We start from the raw sequence: 20,483 nt of genomic DNA on the forward strand, positions 1-20,483 counted from the left end.
AACACAGATTGGAAGAGATTTCTGGAGCTTGTCTAGTCCAGTGCCCTCCTCAAAGAAAGGTCACCCAAAGAAAGCTGCCCAGGACTGTGTCTGGTGGATTTTGAATACCTCCAAGATTAGAGACTCTACAACCTCTCTGGGCAACCTATCCCAGTGTTTACCCTCACAGTAAAAAAGTTTTCACTTATTTGCAAGTGGAATTTCCTGTGTTTCAGTTTTTGCTTATTGCTTCATGTCTTGCCAATGCATATCATCGTGAAGAGTCTGTCTCCGCCTTCTTTACACCCTCTCATCTTCTCAGCTATTAATACACACCAATCAGATTCACTCCTACTTCCCCCATGTCGCCTCTTCTCCAGGCTAAAATTTCCCAGCTCTCTCAACCTCTCCATCATGTTTTTGTTCTCAGAAACTTTTTTCTGCTAAAATTCAACAAGTTTTACATATATTTCCATCTTAGGTGCTTTTCTTGAGTTGAATAATTATTTGAGGTGATCGTTAAAAAAACAAACAAACAAATCACAAAAAAACCTCCTGTGACATACATGACCTGATTTTCTGGAAGAAAACCTAGCAGTGAAAAAGGATGCCTCAAATATCTGACTGCCTCCAGACACAATTTTTATATTTGTCATCTGGGCAAATCCTGCAATGTAGTCTCTATGACTCTGGGACCTCTGAGAGACATTTTCCTTATGGGCAACTATTTACAGTAGTTTAAATGGACCGTTCCAGAATACACAAACGTAGTTGGGATTGATATGTAGTTGAACTATCTTGCCTTTGAGACAGTTATAGTAAATACATAGATTCTTTTGAAGTAACCATTTAACACTCACTTTACCAATAGACAAGTCCCCATTACCAGTCTGACCAAATCATAAGAATCTTTTTGATTGTTCTAATTTCCCAGAGATTCTAAATATTAGACAACTGTCCTCAGAGTACTCAGGACTCTACTTTCTAACATTACTTAGACTGCTTTCTCCTTTTGCTTCTTTTTAGAAGGAACAGTCCTTTAAAGTCAGTCTGTGCTGTCTTTTTGTGATTATTTGCACTGTTCAATCATGTGTGTGTGATGAAGGTGTATAATTATGCTACACAAGAGCAATAGTCTCTATTGTTTTGGGAAAATAGAAGAATTTGTAATTTTGATTGCAGTCCTCAGATATTAAATTAAAGCAGCCTATTGTGCCTTGCCATATAGTAAATTATTGTATTTTTGAGTCTTAATAACACATAGGTTTTTTTTAATAGCTGTCAGATATAAATGTTATTCACAAAACAAAATCACAAGATATTCCTCAAAAAGCAGTAGCTTGTCCATTTGCAGATTGCATCATAAAGTCAGGGGGGGTTGACCTTAGCTGAATGCCAGTTGTCCACCAAGTCAATCACTTCCACACCCCAGCAGGACAGGAAAGAGAAAACATATTGTGTTACTGTCACAGGCAAAACAGGCTTGACCCTCACACATTGTCACTCCTTTCTCCAGCTGCAATTTATGCTGCACAGTAACTTTTTCCCTGCTCAAATGTGTTATCCCATCACTGATCAGCCTTGGCCAGCTTCAGATCTGTCTTGAGCTGGCTAGCATTGGCTCCAACATGGGAGTAGCTTTTCACAGAAACCACCCCTGCAGCCATGCCACTACAGGTACAGCCACTACACAGGGCTTGGTCACATAAGCATAATGACTAGCCCCATGTTACATGCAACCAGCCCCTACCATTACTTTATTCCTGTACTTTTCATGTGTGTTCTACCCCAAAGCACCTGAATCCATCCCTTTCCCTGATATTATTATCCTTAAATACTCTGTAATTAACCTTGTGCAATCCCAAAATGTTCTTCCCTTGTACCCCACAATGAGCCCTGTATTCCTGGGCAGGCACCCCCCTCAGCCTCTGAAGTGATGGGAGAGCTCCCAGTGTGAGCTATCCCCCAGCTCTGTGGGCTGGGTCTCACCAGGGATAGCCCTGGGGAGGCCAGGATAGAGGTTGGGTTCTACATTGGTATTTGGGTTCCCCTGCTTGCTCAGAACTCTCTGCATTTCTTCTGCCGTTGTGGAGATGGACTTGTGATGGTCCTGGAGGAGCCAGGGTGAGGTGGTTTTTGTCTCTGCCATCCACTGTCACCTCCCTGTGCTCCTCTGTGTGTGCACAGGTGAGCTTGTTACTGCCTAACCTAACACACATATCAAATTCACTGGCTTTTCAAGAGCAAGTCAATATTGAAGGCAGCAATCACACCTCTGAACAATGATGGGATAAGAGACTTTTTTCTTTTCCTAGTAAGAATTCAGATTATCGGACTTTTTATACAGTTAGCATAGAGATACTTTAATTGATCTTTTCAACTCATATCAAATTTATATCTTGTTTATAATAAAGTTATCATAGCTATATTATAGCTGTAACTTGGCCTTTTCCAGCCAGACAAAACTAATACTAATAAGCAGGCAATTTAATTTTCTTTTCTTTGTTTGGTCTTTGATCAGACAGGCAGAATTATTATAATCTATTTCATTAAAATATTGGAACTACCAATTTGATTTAAAGCTATGTATAATCAATTATTTGTTCAGCAAAATTTTCAGATCTTTCTAAGCTTGCATTTTTTGCAATATTTAATGCCCCATTTTTAACATGGTCAAGAAAACCAGCTCACTAACAAGAAAAAAAATTAAAGCAGTGTACTAGAATTGCACACTTGAATGCATTAACTATATGCAGTTTTAAAACTACATGTAATTTTAAAATGCTTGGCAAGCTGAATGTATAAATAAAACAATGTAATCTAAAAGATGTATCTAAATGGTGGGTATTTGGATTTCCCCTTGCATCATATTTATTGTCCCATCTTCCATCAGATTAGAGAAGAAGTTTAAAGAAAATTTTTAAAATTAATTGGGTATAGACTGAGGGGTTTGTTTTGGTGTTTATTGTTTTTCCTCACCCCACCTACCTTGTTGCTTTCTTCTGATTTTTGGTCTTTTAACATTGATTTCATCAATAAAAATATTTATGTCCCAATTTCTCTGTGTATCTATGGAATTTTTTTCATAGTTTCAGAGTTCCTAGTCAGAAGGAGACGTGGTTTTAAATGGCCCTGAAAACCACAAAACCAAATTAAAGTGCAGTGACGTGATTTGCCTTGTCTGCTTCATGTCTCCCATACCAGCAACTTTGTTCTCATCGAAATCAACGCTCCCAGTGGATACAATCTGATTCAGTTCTTGTTCTGCCTTGTTCCTTAGTAGCATTGTCCTAGGGGGAAGAGATGTTACAATTCATTTAGTTATGAATTTCTTTTTCTTTTCCATTCCTCTACCTTCACCTGTGCTGATACACAAAGATTCTTTCATATTCAGTGGGAGTAGCAGAGTTATGATTTGTCTTATGCCAGTGCTTCACAAATACATGAATTCCCCAGAGGTGAAGTATCATTAACAGGCTCACAAGGAGATGAAAGCTTAGCACTTCCCAGAAACAAAGCTTATCAATGTACACAGGATGACTTAAAAGGTGTGATAATGAATCCCCTGCTTTTGCATATTTACGGCATGTACACTATGCTTGCTTAGCTTTTGCTTATTTCCAGAACAGTAGGTTGTTTTAATATTTCTAGTTTCTATTTAAGAGGGAAAAAACCCACAATGCTTTTTTCTGTACAGCTAAAACTAATCTGCTTAAGTTAAATATTTATTTCAAAATTCCTACAAATAGAATAGAAAGCTTCCAAAACATGATTACTGAGTGTGTTTCACAGTAACTCAGGCCTCTCTTGTAGGGTGTTTGGAATAAAGTATGCTATTTTTGGCAAGTTTTCAGGGAGGTTCAAAAAGCTACTAGCTATTTTGATAATTATGTACCAGAAGTTATCTATCTGTTGTGTTTGACTACCTTCAATAATTCAGGATTTAACAAATAGATAATCCTGAAGTCAAACAATGAATATAATAGAGGCTGCTGAAATAAACATGTGCTAATGGAAAACCATGAGTGAAGTAATATAAAATCAACTTGCAATTGCTACTTCTTTCAATGAATTTTCATAGTTCACTGAGTTTGCATAAAAATGTACAGTATGCAGGCAGAGGGAAAGCCATGTGTGCGCAGAAGAGATGCACTTACATAACCAGGAGGTGGGACTGAGGGCCTTAGGTTGGGCGGTGCTGGCCACACCTGGGAGGTTGTGGTCACTCAAAAAAGCAGATGGCGCTTTCTTGGACAGGAGCTAACTTCACACCAAGGACAACGTTGCCTTTGGCAGGGACACCTGCTAGTTTGCGAACTTACTGACTCTCCAAGGATGCAGCTTCTGCTATGGGTAATTACAGGCATGCTAGGTCGGTAAGATAACTTTATGGGCAACAGCTGGGTGACTGGGTAGGTCGTGCTGAGGGCTTATTTCTCTCCTCCTTCCTCTCTTTTGGGTTTTTTCATTTTGTTGGCGACCTCTTGGTAATAAATATTGATTTTTGTTAAGCTTTTAACGGTGTCTTGGTTTTCAAGCTTCAGTATGTTCGAACTCCTCCCTAATACACTAAAGGAACTACATTTACTAAAAGTACAGAAGAATTGGATCCTATGATAAAGTTCTGTCCTCAAGAATTTCAGTCCAAAGTTTAGGTGGAATTTCTCAGTGCCAAGAGAGTGAGACATTTGACAAAGAGTGCATACAGATTTGCCTTAACACAAGGGCATTCTAGTAAAAAGTCTTATTATTAGGTCACCATATAGGAGCATATTATTATGAACCATTGTGTATTGGCTTTGTGTGGCTAGCTTTTGGTGGCAGGGGGGCTACAGGGGTGGCTTCTGTGAGAAGCTGCTAGAAGCTTCCCTCATGTCCAGGACAGCCAATGCCATCCGACTCCAGGATGGACCCACTGCTGAGCAAGGCCAAGCCCATCAGGAGCAATAGTAACACCTCTGAGATAACGTATTTAAAAAAGAGAAAAAAGTTATTGTGCAGATGAAAATTGCAGCCAGAGAAGAGTGGAGTGAGAACATGAACAACTCTGCAGACACCAAGGTCAGTGCAGAAGGAGGGGGAGGAGTGCTCCAGGCACTGGAGCTGAGGTTCCCCTGCAGCCTGTGGTACAGACCCACAGAGGAGTGGGTGGATGCCTGAAGAAGGCTGACCCCATGGGAGGTCCATAATGGAGCAGGGTTCTGGCAGGGACCTGATGAACCATGGATAGAGGAGCTCACTCTGGAATAGGTTTTCCTGGTAGGACTTGTGGCCCTGTGGGGGACCCTGGAGCCTGTGCCTGAAGGAGTGCACCCCATGGAACAGACCTATGTTGCAGCAGTTAGTGAAGAGCTGTTGCCTATGGGATGGACTCACATTGGAAAAGTTCATGAAGGACTGTCTCCCGTGGGAGACACCCCATAGGTAGCAGGGGGAGGACTGCTGTCCCTGAGCAGCAGCAGAAACAACCTGTGATGAACTGACTGTAACCTGCATTCCTTGTCTCCCTGCACTGCTGGGGGACAGGAGGTAGAACTTGGGAAGGAGACGGGGTGGGTGGAGGGTGCTTTTAAGATTTATTTTACTTCCATTATCCTGCTCTGATTTTGTTAGTAATAAATTCAACTAATATCTCAAATTAGAGGTTTTTTTGCCCATGACGGTAATCGGTGAGTGATATCTCCTGGCCATTATCTCAACCCATGAATCCTTTACTTTATTTTCTCTCCTCTGTCCAGTTGCAGAGGGGAGCGATAGAGCGGCTTTTGTGGATATCTAGGTTAAGCCAGGGTCAACACACTACACCTTGATTTTTCGGCATTTTCCAGAGAAACAAAAAGTACTTCATTAAAGGTAGAAGCTTGTACCTGGTTACAATCAGGTTGCTAAGTCATACGTCTTTCTTAAGGGTCCAGTAAACTTTCCATTCCTGAAAAGGCTCAAACGTAGCTGCTTCATGATGTCAGCACTAAGCAGTTGCTGATCTAACAGCTATTCAGTCGTCAGCTATTGTTTGTCATGGTGTTATCCTCCCTAGAAGTGTTCAAAAGACTATAGTTGAAGCAACATTCAAACAGGGAGCTGAGTGGATCTCATTTTATGATTTATTTTTTAGAGACAATTTCTACAAACTACTACTCTCTGTGTTCTGCAACAGCATATTCATAGAGCAAATTGTGTTGGTATTATTTTCCAGAACTGTGGACAATATCTGCAGACATTGAAGACTTGATGCCTGCTGAAGTGGTTTTATTATGATATATCATACATTGAAAGCTCAAAGTAGCTAGGGCAGTTCATCAGGGCAAGGGGCCAGCTAAGTGACACAGAAAAGGTTAATGGAAAACAAATGGCTGTGTTTCTTTTTAAACTTGCAGATCCTGTATCAGCTTATACACATAGAATAAGAAAGATTTGTGTAAAAATCTATTGTGACACCAATTTATCTTGAGGCTGTACCATTTATTCATTAGTACTGCATGCAGAGATTTCCAGCACAGGGAGCAGGTGGAAGATCTGCTAGTGACAGGCAGTACTTTGCTAAATTGATGGAACAAGGAAACCAACTGATCATGAACTTACAGCTTTTACACCTAGCCATATAGTAGAAACATCTATGCCTACTGTGAAGCTCTCTGGAGTTATAATACTGATTAGTAGGGAAGATTTTGAAACCTGTTAGTGAGAGAAACACTAGGATAGTGTATGAGAATACTTTTCAGGCAAGGAATACAGAAACTGCAGAGGGTTGGACTATTCCAGTGCATTGGTTTAAACTAGAGATCCTATGGAAAATTGCGATGCCTCAGCAAAAGTCAAATGGGTAGCTGAGAAAGAAACTTGCAAGTATCCTCCTAGGTTATTGAATCTGGGACCTCGTTTTATAAAAAAGCCCCATATTATAACATTCCCTTTATAAACTGAAGTGAATGTTAAGTTTGAGAATGGCTGAGTTTTTTTCTTATTCTCACAACTACTAAACTTTTAAAAGAATTCATGGTACAACCAGCCATAGTGAAACAGAAGAAAACCTAGAAATAGGTAACAATCTGTATACTGGTCCCACATGACTTTGAGTAATAAGAAAGAAATGTTTGATCTATAAGCAGAATTCAGAGAAATTACCGATGCTGCCAAATATGAAAATATAGATTATTTCTTCCAAGGCCAAAAAATGCATAGTTGTGCACAAAAAGGATTAGGCACTAATGCAAAGCAAATGGTGCACTTAATTGGACTTTTCAATCTGAATAAAGAAAATACTGTGTTTTGCAACAAAATTATTCAACTTGAAGAAAATCAGAGCAGTGAAACTAAAGCAAAAGGAAATTGATGAATCCTGCACTGTACTGAGATAAATTTGCTAATTTCCTTCAGGAATGTTATGAATGTTATTGCAAACACATCACTGTTTCTTACTGGAACAGTAAGAATATTTAAAACAAAGTGTCAGTCTTTTTAATAGATACAAACATACTTAAGGTGACACAGAGCTTAAGGCTGGACAGGAAAGGTGCTTCCTGTAATCACCAGATACTGGGCAATATGTTATTCCTCTTTACCTTCACATATCTGTACTTGGGAAAAATCTGCAGTGAAAGACAGCCAAGAGCTGAACTCAGCAGAGCAGCAGCAGAGCAGCTTGAGGAAGTACCAGCAGATGATGTCAGAATATTTTAGCTTTGAGTGGTAGCCAGTATTTGAGGTCTTGGAGGTTATTTCATGCAGGAAGGAAAACTGGCAAGATACTCATGTATTTGGGTAATTGGGGAAAAACATATTATGTCATCCAAGACACACACAAAGACTGTTAGAGAAAATGTTAGGAAAAAACAGGAAGTGTAACTTCTGTTGTTATGGAGTCACACTAGAACTAAAAGAGGGTAAATTAGATCAAACATAACACTATGTAAACCAAGTAGTATATTATCTTATCTGGCTTTGATATGACTTGTGTACTGCACAACATTTACCTGCTTGTACACATGCAGTTAAATGTAGGTGTAATGAAATAATTTCATATGCTAACAATCCTAGAAAAACCCACCAAGGTCTTAGCCACTTACTATTTCTCAGCCAAATGACTTTTGGTTATTGATTACTGTTAAGAAATCAAAGAAAATAGGTTTAAGAAACCTATCTTGTTAAGCTAACCCTCTATCAAAGAGGAGGCAAACATATTTGGCTGTTGTTTTCAGTCCTTAATTTAACATGATCTTAAAATGTGTTGATGACTAACGTTCTACAGCTTCTCTGGGTAATTTATTCCAGGGCTTAATCACTCTTACTGTTAAAAAGGTTTTTTTCTCATATAAGCAAAGTTTCCCTTTCTGTAAAGTCTCTAAGTTCTTGTTCTAGCCTTAGTGGAACTGCAGAGGTATCTTTCTTCTTTGCAGTTTCCTTTTTATCTTTAAAGGATATCATACCACCTCAAAACCCTCTCTAGATTAAATTTTTTCTCAGTGATGCCCTACAAATGGGCCTCTCAGTGTCTTCACTTTCTGTTCACTTTTCCATGCTTTTCTTCTTACTAATTTCTGTCCTGTCTCCCCTAAGCAAAATTACACAACCAGAGAATAAGACTGCAAATTCTTGGTGCTAAAGAATACATGCTATTTTGCTTTTGTACAGCTTTTAGCTCATTCATAATCAGTCAAACAAAACCAAAAAAACCCACCTTTTACTTGAAAGTCATATCCACCCTGAAAATGTATGACAAATTCACACAGATTTTTGATATTGTAATACAGATAATTTGAAATTAACCTTCAACCACAAATTACAAGTTCTCCATAAAACCTTGCATGTCAGATAGGAGGAACACAATTTAAACCAAAACAAAAATTATTAAAAAAACTCCACTTTATAGTTGGAGAAGCTGGATCTGAAAGGTGACTGCCTCCTATCTTCGTATCCTGGGAAACAAGACTGTGGAATATAAACTGCATTTTAAAAAAATTCGTTGTAGTAATTTTAGGAAGCCATCCATGCTGTAATGAGCTGCTGTGTATAATATGGTTTTAAAATAATAACAGCAGTAGAGCAATTCTTTTGTGAGTTCCCCTCTCTCAGAAATGAATGTAAGAAGAATAAAATGGAGAAAAATTTCCTTTTGAATTATAGAGAGTTAGTAATGTAGGGAAAGCATAGTATGCTGGTGTGCCTTATGAATCCAGAAAATAAAGCTGATACTACCAACTACTGTTTTAATTTTCAAAAATAAGAATATTTTCAGGTGCACTTAAGGTGCATTATTTCTAAAAATTTGCACTAGGGACATAAGACTTTTACAAATTTTTTTTATATTTCCAGTTCTCTAAGACAAAAAAGAAAAAGATGTCTATGTGTATTTGGGTGTTAAATTAAGGATGATCTTATTCATCCTTAACAAAAATATGCTGATTAATAGATTTCTAAATTTATAAGACAGAAGAGTTCAGTTTGAACATGAGCAATGCTCCTCTAAATCTTTCCATGGCTGAGTTTATTTTAGCTATAGCAAAAGTCTAAGGAATACCGCCAGTGCTTTCCAGTAGGCTGATAAGGTTGTCTTGGACTTCCAGTACTAAACTCTGCCCTCCTCCCTGAACGAGTAACTCATCACCAAAAGACCCTTGAAGTTATGATTACCAGAAAAGGTTAATTCAGTAAGCTTCACTGAATGTTTAAATGAAGACAGCAGAAAGTTATGCAAATTTTCAAAAGTAATCACTTAAAAGGTGGAAAGTGCTGTTCATTTCTGACATTATTAATGTAAACCCATTCCTCTTTTTCTGCTCCTAAATGGTAAATCATCTTTGAAATCAGGAGAACCTTTTCTAATGAAAGAGAAATGAGAAAGTAAAGGATAAGTGCCTCAGAAAAGGTATTCAAATGGTATTTAAATTGTTATAAAAATGCAATTTAGAATATTTCTTGTATTTACAGAAGGAGTCGATCTGTTTCACTGAAACTGTGGTGTGCAGTGGTCTCTGTTTCTTTCTCAGAGGTTGAAGAGTTTTTATTTTAAATACTATGCTTGGTTAATACCTTTTAAAACTACAAAAAAATACTGTATAGGTTACATATGAAAACTTACATATATGTATAGTAGAGGCAAAATTTTGGTATTTATATATCAAACTAACCTCATGGATCCATATATCTCACAGATATCTGCATTTCACTGTTAAAGTTCTCCAGGCATAAAAGATCATTCCACCTAACGTTACCATCTAAAATGTAGCTTGAGCAAGTGGTATGTGTTATATTTTGTGGAGAGAAAAAGGCATCTGTGTAGGAGGATTCATTGTGTCTATCTTAGAAGAGGGTGAATCGCCCCCTTGATTTAGATATTTCTCTTCATAAAACATACATTTTAGATGACTGATCGTAAGTACTGTGAATCTACTATCTAATGTTCTTTCAGTGAGATATAAAATGCCTTTTTCTTGACATATGAAAAAAATCCAAGGATAGAAACAGTAGGACTTGTTTCAATGCATGAGAGTCAAAATGTTTTCATATGTCAGGTCAGAACCTCTAGGTTCAATTTGTGTTCTCTGTGTTTCAAATACAGATGGTAGGTATAATTTTTCCTCATTCACAAGGGTGTGTTTCAAATACATCTAACAAATACCTTTATGAGTGAACTGTCACAAGGAATTTGAGTGATGATTGTCATTTTTACCATAAAATAGGGTCACAGGGCAAAGAAAAGGAGAGTATAGTTCTTTTCTCTGTCCACTACATAATAACTCAATGGGTTTACCACTCATTCATGAATGTATGGATTTTGAATCCTCTGAGAACTGCTCACATGTTTTACATGACACATATACTGACAAATTGAGAAATTAATGCTGGTGGAGGGACCACAACTGCAGACAATATCCCAAATATTCACTACAAGAGTTGTGCTGTCCATTTTACATTAAATGGAATAATTTTAATGGACTGGTTATGCAGTCTAAAAAACCAGAACATAAGGTGGCACTTGGTGGAAATTTTAGGACTTAAGTCTAGAAAGTAATCCTAAGAATACCATATCCATGAGGTTTGCCCTTCCAGAAGGCCTTGGGAATATTAGCCTTATTGTCTGCATTGATGTGTCTATATAATGTACAATTCTCGCCTTAGAAGAAAAGAAAACACCACACTGCTATCAAAACCATTTCATACCATGCAGCTACAATTGTTTTTCAATCATCTTTCATCATCTGAACACCTGTTTTCTAGGTTTAGGTGTAAATGACTGCACTTGCAGAATACATAGCACAGAAAGTACTTTCTGCAGAACTTGCCCAATTTCAGCAGTTAAGAAAAAAGAACCTCATTCTGAGGCTGCAAAAGCATTAGAATTCTAATATGGAAATAATTACAACGGAATCATGTTTTTATATGCAATATTTAAAGACACATTAACTTACTGTTTCAACCACTTCACTTCTTAAAAATATTTGCATAGAGATCAGTGTGTAGTGTGGTAATCATAAAATTTATATCGTGTATTGACAAAAAGTATAACTGACATTCTCTAGTATTAATTTATATATTTATATACTATGAGGTACTTAATACTGCCATTTAGGAAATGTTTAAATTGATTTCTTGTTTATATCTTGGATAAATGACTGCATTTTAAGATTATTAACCACTGCAAGATCTACCAAAAAAAATTCAATATGAATCAAGGAAGAATTACTGCTTTTTGTATTTTTTGTTATTGGCATGCATCATTTTTAGCATTCTGATACACAAAGTCAGGCACTTGCTATTTTGCTATGACTATTGTTTTTCTGCACAATAGTTTTGAACTGTCCAGGTTCATTCCACAATTGTTTTCTACCTCTGATTTTACTTTGCACTGAACAATTTGTTCCCAAGCCACAGAAATAGTTAATATCCTGTGATGGTGTCCTGTATTTTTACCCTTTTCTCTTACCATTACAATTAAAATTCTACCCCCCGTGTTCCTTAATGTACAACTGCACTAGTGTCTTCTCATGTCTCTTCCTACTTGGCTCCTGATCCCTCCTATGGTGGCCTAACTACTTAGTAGGGATAAGCTGGGAGTTTATCAGCCATTCAGCTGAATAAACAGAGAAAAAAGATATTAAACCTCTCATGCATCTGTTCTGTCTCACAAAACTTTGCCCCTTTGAGAACTCTTTCTTCTTTGTAATTCAGTTCATATTGCCCTGTAGATTCAAAAGAGGTTAGGTGAGCCAAGTAATGTAACACACTGTGTTAATCTCCTTAGGAAACTGAACTAAAAACATACCTACTGCAGAAGAGTGGATCAAATAAAAGCAGATGTGAATATCACATTTAAAGCTTGTGGTCCTCAAACATACGTAGATAATGTTTTGTACATTTTATGTATGAAATAAGTTTTAAAAATGTTTAATATTTTGTCATATGCAGTGGTAAACATAGGAAATCCATACATATAATTAGGACAAGGTTTTCTTCTCTTTGAATCTAAGCAAACTTGAATTCATAATATTGCCAATCCTGATAATGTCTGTTTAAAAAGGACATCTTCTGAAAAATGATAAATGGTTATATTTTTGTAAAAATTTATTTGGATTACCACAGAAACTGCAGTTGTTTCAATCTTCTGTAGGAGTCCTGTGTAGCTTTGTATTATTGTAATGTATGATTTGGCTGCTATATGTCCATTTTATGATGTTTAATAATGAATTACCTTTTCTTTGTTTGCTTTGTCTCTCAGTGAAAAAAGCAATTGAACTGAAATCAAGAGGAGTCAAGATGTTGCCCAGCAAAGACAGCAACCACAAAAATTCTGTCTGTAAGTTGTTTATACCATTATTTTTAGTGACTGCATATATCTTGTGGAGTCCTTTTAGATGTACAAATCAAAGAGAGAGACATTGGGAAGCTATGGTCCTAAAATGGTTATTACGTTTTCAATCATCACTTTATTAGAACTCCACTGGTAATACTCAGGGTGTAAAAAGCAGAATATGGTGTTGTATGTAGAAAAACCCCTGCATTATGTATAGAACAATATTTATATATATATGAGGATATTTAGAATTCAGAGATGTAGGGCATATTAGGAAATCCAGGCAGGACAGTGCCATGTAGAATTTAGCAATTCAGTACTGGGGACAGTGAAGGTATCTTAGCATTATTTGTATCTGTTTATACTTTCTGATCTTTTTTTTCCCCTCAGTATCACAGCTCTAATTTTTCCTCTCCTTGCCAAACTATGTCCTGATGACATAGTTTCTGTCCAGTCTTGCACAGAAAAGGTTAAGAAATGCTGTAATTCCCAGCTTCTGAAGAAGATGGAGATCACAACATCACTTTCCCATCTTTACATGCCTAGTGCACTCTAGATTGACATCTCTTCTGTCCCTCTACACCTTTTCTCCCATAGATAGTGTGAGGCTAAAATCAACATGCTATCTATGGGACTATGGGGTTGTTAGTTTTCCTGAGCATCACTTTCCTTGAACTGGCAATCTGAGTAGTATCCTAAGAGTTCTTTCTCTATTAATCAGGCCAGCCTTGAAACAAGAAAAAGACGATATTTTTAAATTTTGAAAACTGAGGGTCCCTTAGACCCCCTCCAAAAAAAGAAAATAAAAAAAAAAAAAAGAAAAGAAAGCCAAAGGGTAAGCCAGTGTTCACCCAGAACCCATTAAAAGTGTAAATCTAATGACTAAGATGTATTTGGATAAATTAATTCCACATGAAATAACACTGAATTCAGTGGACTGAAAGCTAAGCTGTGTTTGCCTTATTGTGTGCTATTCTGCAAGTACAGAGAGAATGAGTATCTTGAAAGCTGATGTCTAGGGGATATGATTTTGTCTCTGTGTTTCTGCAGTGAATTGTTTAATACGAAGTCAGTGTTTTGGTATGCTCACTGGAACAAAAGAGGAATGACAGTTTTCTGCTTTAAATGTTGCACGTTGATGGTGTGGCACTCAAAAGGAACTTTTTATGCAAGGTGTAGCAAAAAAGTTGATCCATCTCTTTGGTGTTTGTATCTGAATGGGTGATTATTTCATTATTTATAAGTTACCTCTGGAAGCTGTGTGATCTCTGCTTACACCCAGAGCACATGCTGTCAAACATCACATGCAATTACAGAAAGTGGAAGACAGGCTATGGAAAAATTGTTATAAGGCAGTCTTAAAATTGCTGTTTATTTCAAATGTAAATTGCCTTTTTTGTGTTTTGACTTGACATAAATCTAAGAAGTGCATTATTATTATTACCATTACTTTCACATATATGAAGCTTATAAAAATGGTAAGATTAAAATACAAACAGTTGGATTCAAATGTATTTTACTACTCTTTCTGATGTAAGCCTTTAATATTTAACCATTTTTCTTACTAGTAATTATGTAGACAGAAAAGGTAATTGGGAATTTGACTTAGAGAACTGATAAGAGTGGATATTATCATTTGATGCCAATTAGCAAACCTAAAAAAAAAAGATAATTAAATACTAAATTAAATAGTAACACCCCTCACCATTTTTGTATGTAAGATCTTTTTAAAATTCTCTCTCTGTAAAGCAGAAAGGTTGCTTTTGGATTTTGGTTTATGGGGTTGTAGGTGGAATTCAAATTCACGGCCAGGCTTCATGAACGAAGATTTGGGAAGGGCTCTACCCACGTTTGTTACAAGCGCGCTGGTGGCTAAAGAGGCCGATGCGAGATAGACATGTCCAGTTGCCAAAGACACAGCGGAAAGACTCCTTGGATGGTACTGGCAAGACATGATTCTTTCTGAGGTAGAATTCAAATACCGTCATGGCAAATGCTGTGAGAGCACGGCCTGCACATCCTACGACCTGCAGCTTTCCCATGGCATTTCCTCCCAAGCAGCACCTGAGTGCAGCTGCAGAAAGCATTTCACAGTGGCACAACTCAAATCTGTTAGGATTTAGGTAGAAAATGTTACCAATGATAATAACATTATTGATAATTCTTTGTGGAATGAAGAACACTATTTCAGTATTTCTGTTGTGTACAGTCATAGCTCACTCTCCTCCTCCTCCTCCTCCTGCACCTACCTGGATTCCTGGAAGTTTGTTACAGCTGCTCTGCAATCCTTTAGAAAGAGCCAGGTAGAAAAGCATTGGTTTGGGATATAGGTACCTTGGTAGGTTTACTATTGGAAAAAAATCATTATCATGTCACTCCCCAGGGAAACAATAGATTTTTGTTGGATAGTTTTTTGGTTGGCTTTTTTTGGTTGGTTGGTTGGTTGGTTTTTTTCCTTTTTTTATTTTCTCCTTTTTTTTGGTACATCTGATGGAAACGTAAGTTATTATACTCTTGCCAGCCATTACCTTTTAGCAGTGAGCCAGATGCGGCTGAATCATGATTAATTTATGCAAGAAAATGGGAAAAGGATGCGAAAGAGAATTGAACTAAAATATGGTCCTGGTTTATCAGTACCTTACACTTGGCAAAGGTCAGAAAGAGTAAACTGGGAGAAAGCACATGGACAGGCAGTTCTCATGGCTTTAAGTGCTTTGGCTGCCCCAAACACTGGCCAAATCCAGTCAGCATATTTCCCTTGGTTGTATGAAGCTAATCTCTCAGAGGAGAGAGTTGTATTTTTGAAACTATTTAGGGAAAGCCAATCCAATTACGTCTATTGGTGTCCATCTGATTAGTTGCAGGTTTAGTCTACCCACTTTTTTTGTCATTTTGATATATATGGTATATTCCCAAAGGAAGTTGCCTGACCCATCTTGCTATCATCACTCACTCTTATTCTAATATGATACAAGCCTACAGACTGTGTTCCTAATGGTTTTGGCCTTTTCTAAAAGTCCTATGACTACAGTTTGCATTGTGACTGAGTAAATAAAAATATAATTTTGATTGCTTGCTCTTGAATGAATGTTTTCATGGCAATATTTGTGCCCAGCAACTCTCTCAGAGGGTGATTATCATCTTGAAACACCTGAGTATTATCTCTACAGCAGAGATCGTACAGGAAGCATCCTGTATATCCAAGAGAAGTAGAGCCCTAATGAAGTGAGCTGCAAGGACAGACCATCACTGGGCAGCCATAGTCCTTATAAAAGGCCCATTTTCTAGTCAAGCAGAAGAAACTTGCAGTTTATATTTTCAAGTGTAGCCTCTGATACGTGCCAGGCAGTTACTACCACATGCAAAGGGTAGCAAGTGAGTATGTCTTCACAACACCAGTTCACAGAATGTTGGGAAGGCAGGGTCGTAACTGCAGACTTGCTATTCGGCACGTCTGTGACTCTTTGGGCCCTGTGTGGCCCAGAGGAGGGTTAAGAGAGCAGACTGCCCCAGAGGCCTTTAATGACCTCAGCCCTTGTGCTACATTCACAGGATAGCTTCATATTTCCAGACCTCCTCACCAGGAGGAGGACAGAGCACAGGAATGCATCAAGCTCGCAGTAAATGTCAAGGAAGTTCAGTGAGGTGAGAGACATCATATCAGGTGAAAAATGGAAATGCTTATACGGCTTATGTGGTGTTGTGTGCAAATCTGCCAGTGCGGTAATGCTGGGAGAGGAAAGCAGAATTGAAGATAAAGTGCCTGGAAGAGCTGATTTCCTGAGTTTGCTCTTGTCAAAATGCAGTGTGGAAAGTGGCTCCCCACATGATGCAGCAAACTGCAGGGAACATCCACATTCTGAAACAGCAACAAGGATTAACAGACGAAGTCTGAGTGATTCTGTTAGAAATGTGGCATTCATATTAAACCATGTTAACATTTCGTGGTAATTACTGAATACTGAGTAACTTAACCTCACTTTTCAAAGTGGTGTGTGAACTACTAGGTTTTACAAAGTGAGATATCTGTAGGTATTCACTGAGTAAAAGTCTCTTTTACTTCATGAAAGCAATTTCAGGCTTCTGTTGTATTATTTGAAAATGTATTTTAGAATACCAGAAAAAACACGTTAAATGCTTTGAAGATCATGATTCTAGTGTAAGATTAATGCATTTGCTGAAATTGAGTTACGGACTATCTGAACAGTTCTTCACACTGAAGATGATAAAAAGAGCTACTTTACAACAATTATTTCTTCAATGTAGAGCCAAAGAACAAATGAGTTTAGAGAAAAAGTATTAATTGGTTGCAGCACATTAGGTTGAATTAATGACGCATGCTGTTGAAACTATAGTGATTAATACCAAAACAGGATTACATTGCTAATTCTGTGTAAGAAATAATTAATGACATCAGTCATTATTTATTTTGTTGTTGAGTAACTGGCACAAATGGCTTAGGACATTGTAAAATAAAGTTAAAAATTTTAGGATGGAAGTTTGTTGCTTACGAAAACATTGCTCATATTTCAAATAAACTGGCAATTTCATCTTCTTGACATTTGGCTACTGGTAAATTTACTTTGACAGAAGCAAAATGATGACTAGTAAAGTTTTGTTCTTCAGTTAATGAAAGACTGTTTCCCTAAGAAGGAAAATATTGGATGAAATAGTTGCATTTAATAGCACAGTTTTCTGACTGATTTGTACTTATACCTGAGTAAAAAACAATTTCTTTAAAAACTTTTACATTTTGAGAAGACCAATACTTAGAAATCAGTTGCAAACCAATGTGCAATGAACTTAACAAACTGATATGACAACTGCTGAAGGTCATATCAAGATACAGATACAAAAGGAAAAACTATTGCTGATTACTATGTTTTTGTTATGAAATTTGTAGCTTGACATATAAGTATAAATTTCTGATTATTATTTTTAATATTTCAATTATCTTGTTCATTGTTTCCCAAAAATAATTTATTATTTAACTATTTTTTAGCATCTTCTTCCAAATTATTTTAAGATTAATGAAAACCTATGTAATAATTCCATGCTATTATTTTTTCAATGCTCATGTAGTGGAAAAAAATTCTACCAAAAATTCCTTCTTTTTTTTGTGTGTGCTTGTATTTTATTGAATCTTCACCTGTAAAACCTCATTTTTTGTTGAATTTGAATTTTCACAGGCTATCGTATGCTGTGTCAGGATCAAATCATGATCAAAAGATACTGTTAAATATTTATTGTTCTGAGAGTGTTCAGTCTCAAATTTAAAAAAACAAAAAGAAAAAAAAAACAACTGTACATCAAATCTATCTCACTTTACAAACCTTTGCTCTAATCTACATTAGTTTACACTAATCAAATATAGCATCTCGTGCTTTAGCCTTCATTAATTTAAGAAACCTTGCATTCATTATGGGATTGATCACCAATAAACATGATGCAAAACAAACCATCCAAGCCATTATAGGCAGTTGTGTATCAAACAATTCTAGGTTTAGATACTGTGTGCTTCAGTGCTCTCAATATGCAGTTTGTTTTTCACTGTAATTATTTAAAATACTATGCGAAACTATATTAAAGAAAAAAGGGATGGTACCAAAGTGCAAACACTAAGATAGAGTGACCTTAGAAATTTAAAAAAAAAAAAAATCTGTTGGAAAGTGGACTTGTTCTGCAGAAATTCCAAAGGCCTGTGCCTCTTCAAGAAGCACAAATTTAAAAGCACTGCAGAAATCAATGTAACATAAATCTCTCTCTTTAACTGGTCTCACTGTTAGCTAAAACAAGTAAAGCAAATGGGGAAACGTTGACATCTTTCAGGCTTTTGTTCTGGGGCACACGGTACTGTCTGCAAGTGTTTTGAACAGGACTTTGGGGTGTTGCTTGCCCTGTTCTGACACTCAGGTGATCAGTTTGCCATAGGCTCAAAAAAAAAAGAAAAAAGCAAAGGGACAAGAAAAGAAAAACAGCATATCAAGAGACATAAGAAACATACTTTACTAATTTTTTTAAGGGAAACACACTAGCATTGCATTTTATAGTGTTATCTGCTTTGTGCCCTTTAAAAGGGGAAATTCTTAATTGCAGAACTTAGAGTTTTCTTTTACAAATACTTTTACAAATACCACTGCCTTTCAAAGACTGCTGTTTCCTGGGCTCTTCATGAAGCATTGCAACACAAGGGTGAAAAGTGACAGGATTCATCTGCAGGTCTTTTCTGACCTTCAGTGAGCATCAATTCAGCATCTTCTGTGGATATATATATCCCTTATCTCATAAGGAAAACTGAGAACATTGAAATATCTACCTTTAAGATTGAGATTCTTAAGAGGAAGAATGTTGTGTGCTAAGATCTGTATGGAGGCACCTCTTTCCCATTAGTTTCTATAGTCCTCTCTGAATCATAGAATCACAGAATCATAGAATCAGCTGAGTTGGAAGGGACCTCCGAGATCATCAAGTCCAACCCTTGATCCACTACCACCGTGGTTACTAGACCATGGCACTAAGTGCCACATCCAGTCTCATCTTAAAAACCTCCAGGGACAGAGAATCCACCACTTCCCTGGGTAGCCCATTCCCATGCCTGAAGATCTCAGTGTTCTCAGAGGATGTTACTCTGTGCTTGTGTGTTGTATCCTGTTATATTAATTTACAGGCACTGAAATGATTTTCATTTGTTAGTGCCCAATCAGAAACTTTGTAAGTGCCTACACAGTATCGTGAACTCTCTGGTCTTTTCAATCATGATAGCTATTTTTCATTTTTCATTCATTCAAATTTCACAGCTTGAAAAGGAAAGCATTTTTCAAGTTTGGGTTTATATTGTGCATAGCTGCAAATGAGAGAAAGATTGTTTAAAACTTACTAATGTAATAATTACAAGGTAAGGAACCACAAGCCTGAGATTTGTGGACCTAGTATGTCTGTAAATATCCACTTTTATTTTGGGAAGTCTTTTTACAGGAATACTGAGCATATGTTAAATGTTCAGTTAAAAATAAAGAGAGGGAAGTAATATTTAAAACTGGCACTTTTATACAATAGGTTAAGGGATGGATCCTGGAATATTTAATATTAGAAGTATTCTTGTTATTTATGTCTATGTGCCTAAGTATACATGTATACATCTATATAGATATATAGATATAGATATATACAATTGTAAATAACGCATAACACATAATATTCCATTATAGCATTTACCATATGTCTAGTAAGAGAATAATGGCACTATTTCCCCTTTTACTGAGTATTATAGGATGAAATTGGGCAGTAGAAAAAATAACTGCATCATTAACCTCTAACAGTTTTATAAAGCATTAATAAAACAGGAAGGCTAATTAGGCTGATGTACATTATCCTATCATGGAATGTAATAATACAGAGTGTCCCAAGAGCTAAGGAGTTTTGGATCTTATGCTGTGAAATTCTTCTGCAATGATTTTTCACTATATTTTATAAATTCCTTCATAAATCAGGTTACTAAATTATACTTGGTGTTTCTAAATAAGCCCTCATCACGGTAGGAGTTTAAATATCTTTTAAAATACTATGCAAAAATCTTGCTGTGAAAAGAACTACTGCCTAAATATATTTGTGAAGAAAAGCATCACTTGTAGCTACAAGCAAAACAAGGTGCTTCATCAATTATTTAATACATCATTTGCATATATAATTTGTAAAATAACCAGAAGGAAGCATC

General features: G+C 36.7%; 1 protein-coding gene across 2 annotated transcripts in view; it reads left to right on the forward strand.

Moving 5' to 3' along the window:
- The window catches only part of CSMD1 (CUB and Sushi multiple domains 1), a 1,077,872-nt gene that overhangs the window by 671,607 nt on the left and 385,782 nt on the right, over positions 1-20,483 (forward strand). For both annotated transcript variants that reach the window (XM_064650377.1, XM_064650376.1), the window contains exon 7: positions 12,695-12,772. In XM_064650377.1, coding sequence (XP_064506447.1) covers positions 12,695-12,772 — 78 coding nt within the window. The remainder of the gene's footprint in view (positions 1-12,694; positions 12,773-20,483) is intronic.

The sequence above is a fragment of the Pseudopipra pipra genome, chromosome 3 (genome assembly GCF_036250125.1).
Source record: "Pseudopipra pipra isolate bDixPip1 chromosome 3, bDixPip1.hap1, whole genome shotgun sequence".
Taxonomy (NCBI): domain Eukaryota; kingdom Metazoa; phylum Chordata; class Aves; order Passeriformes; family Pipridae; genus Pseudopipra; species Pseudopipra pipra.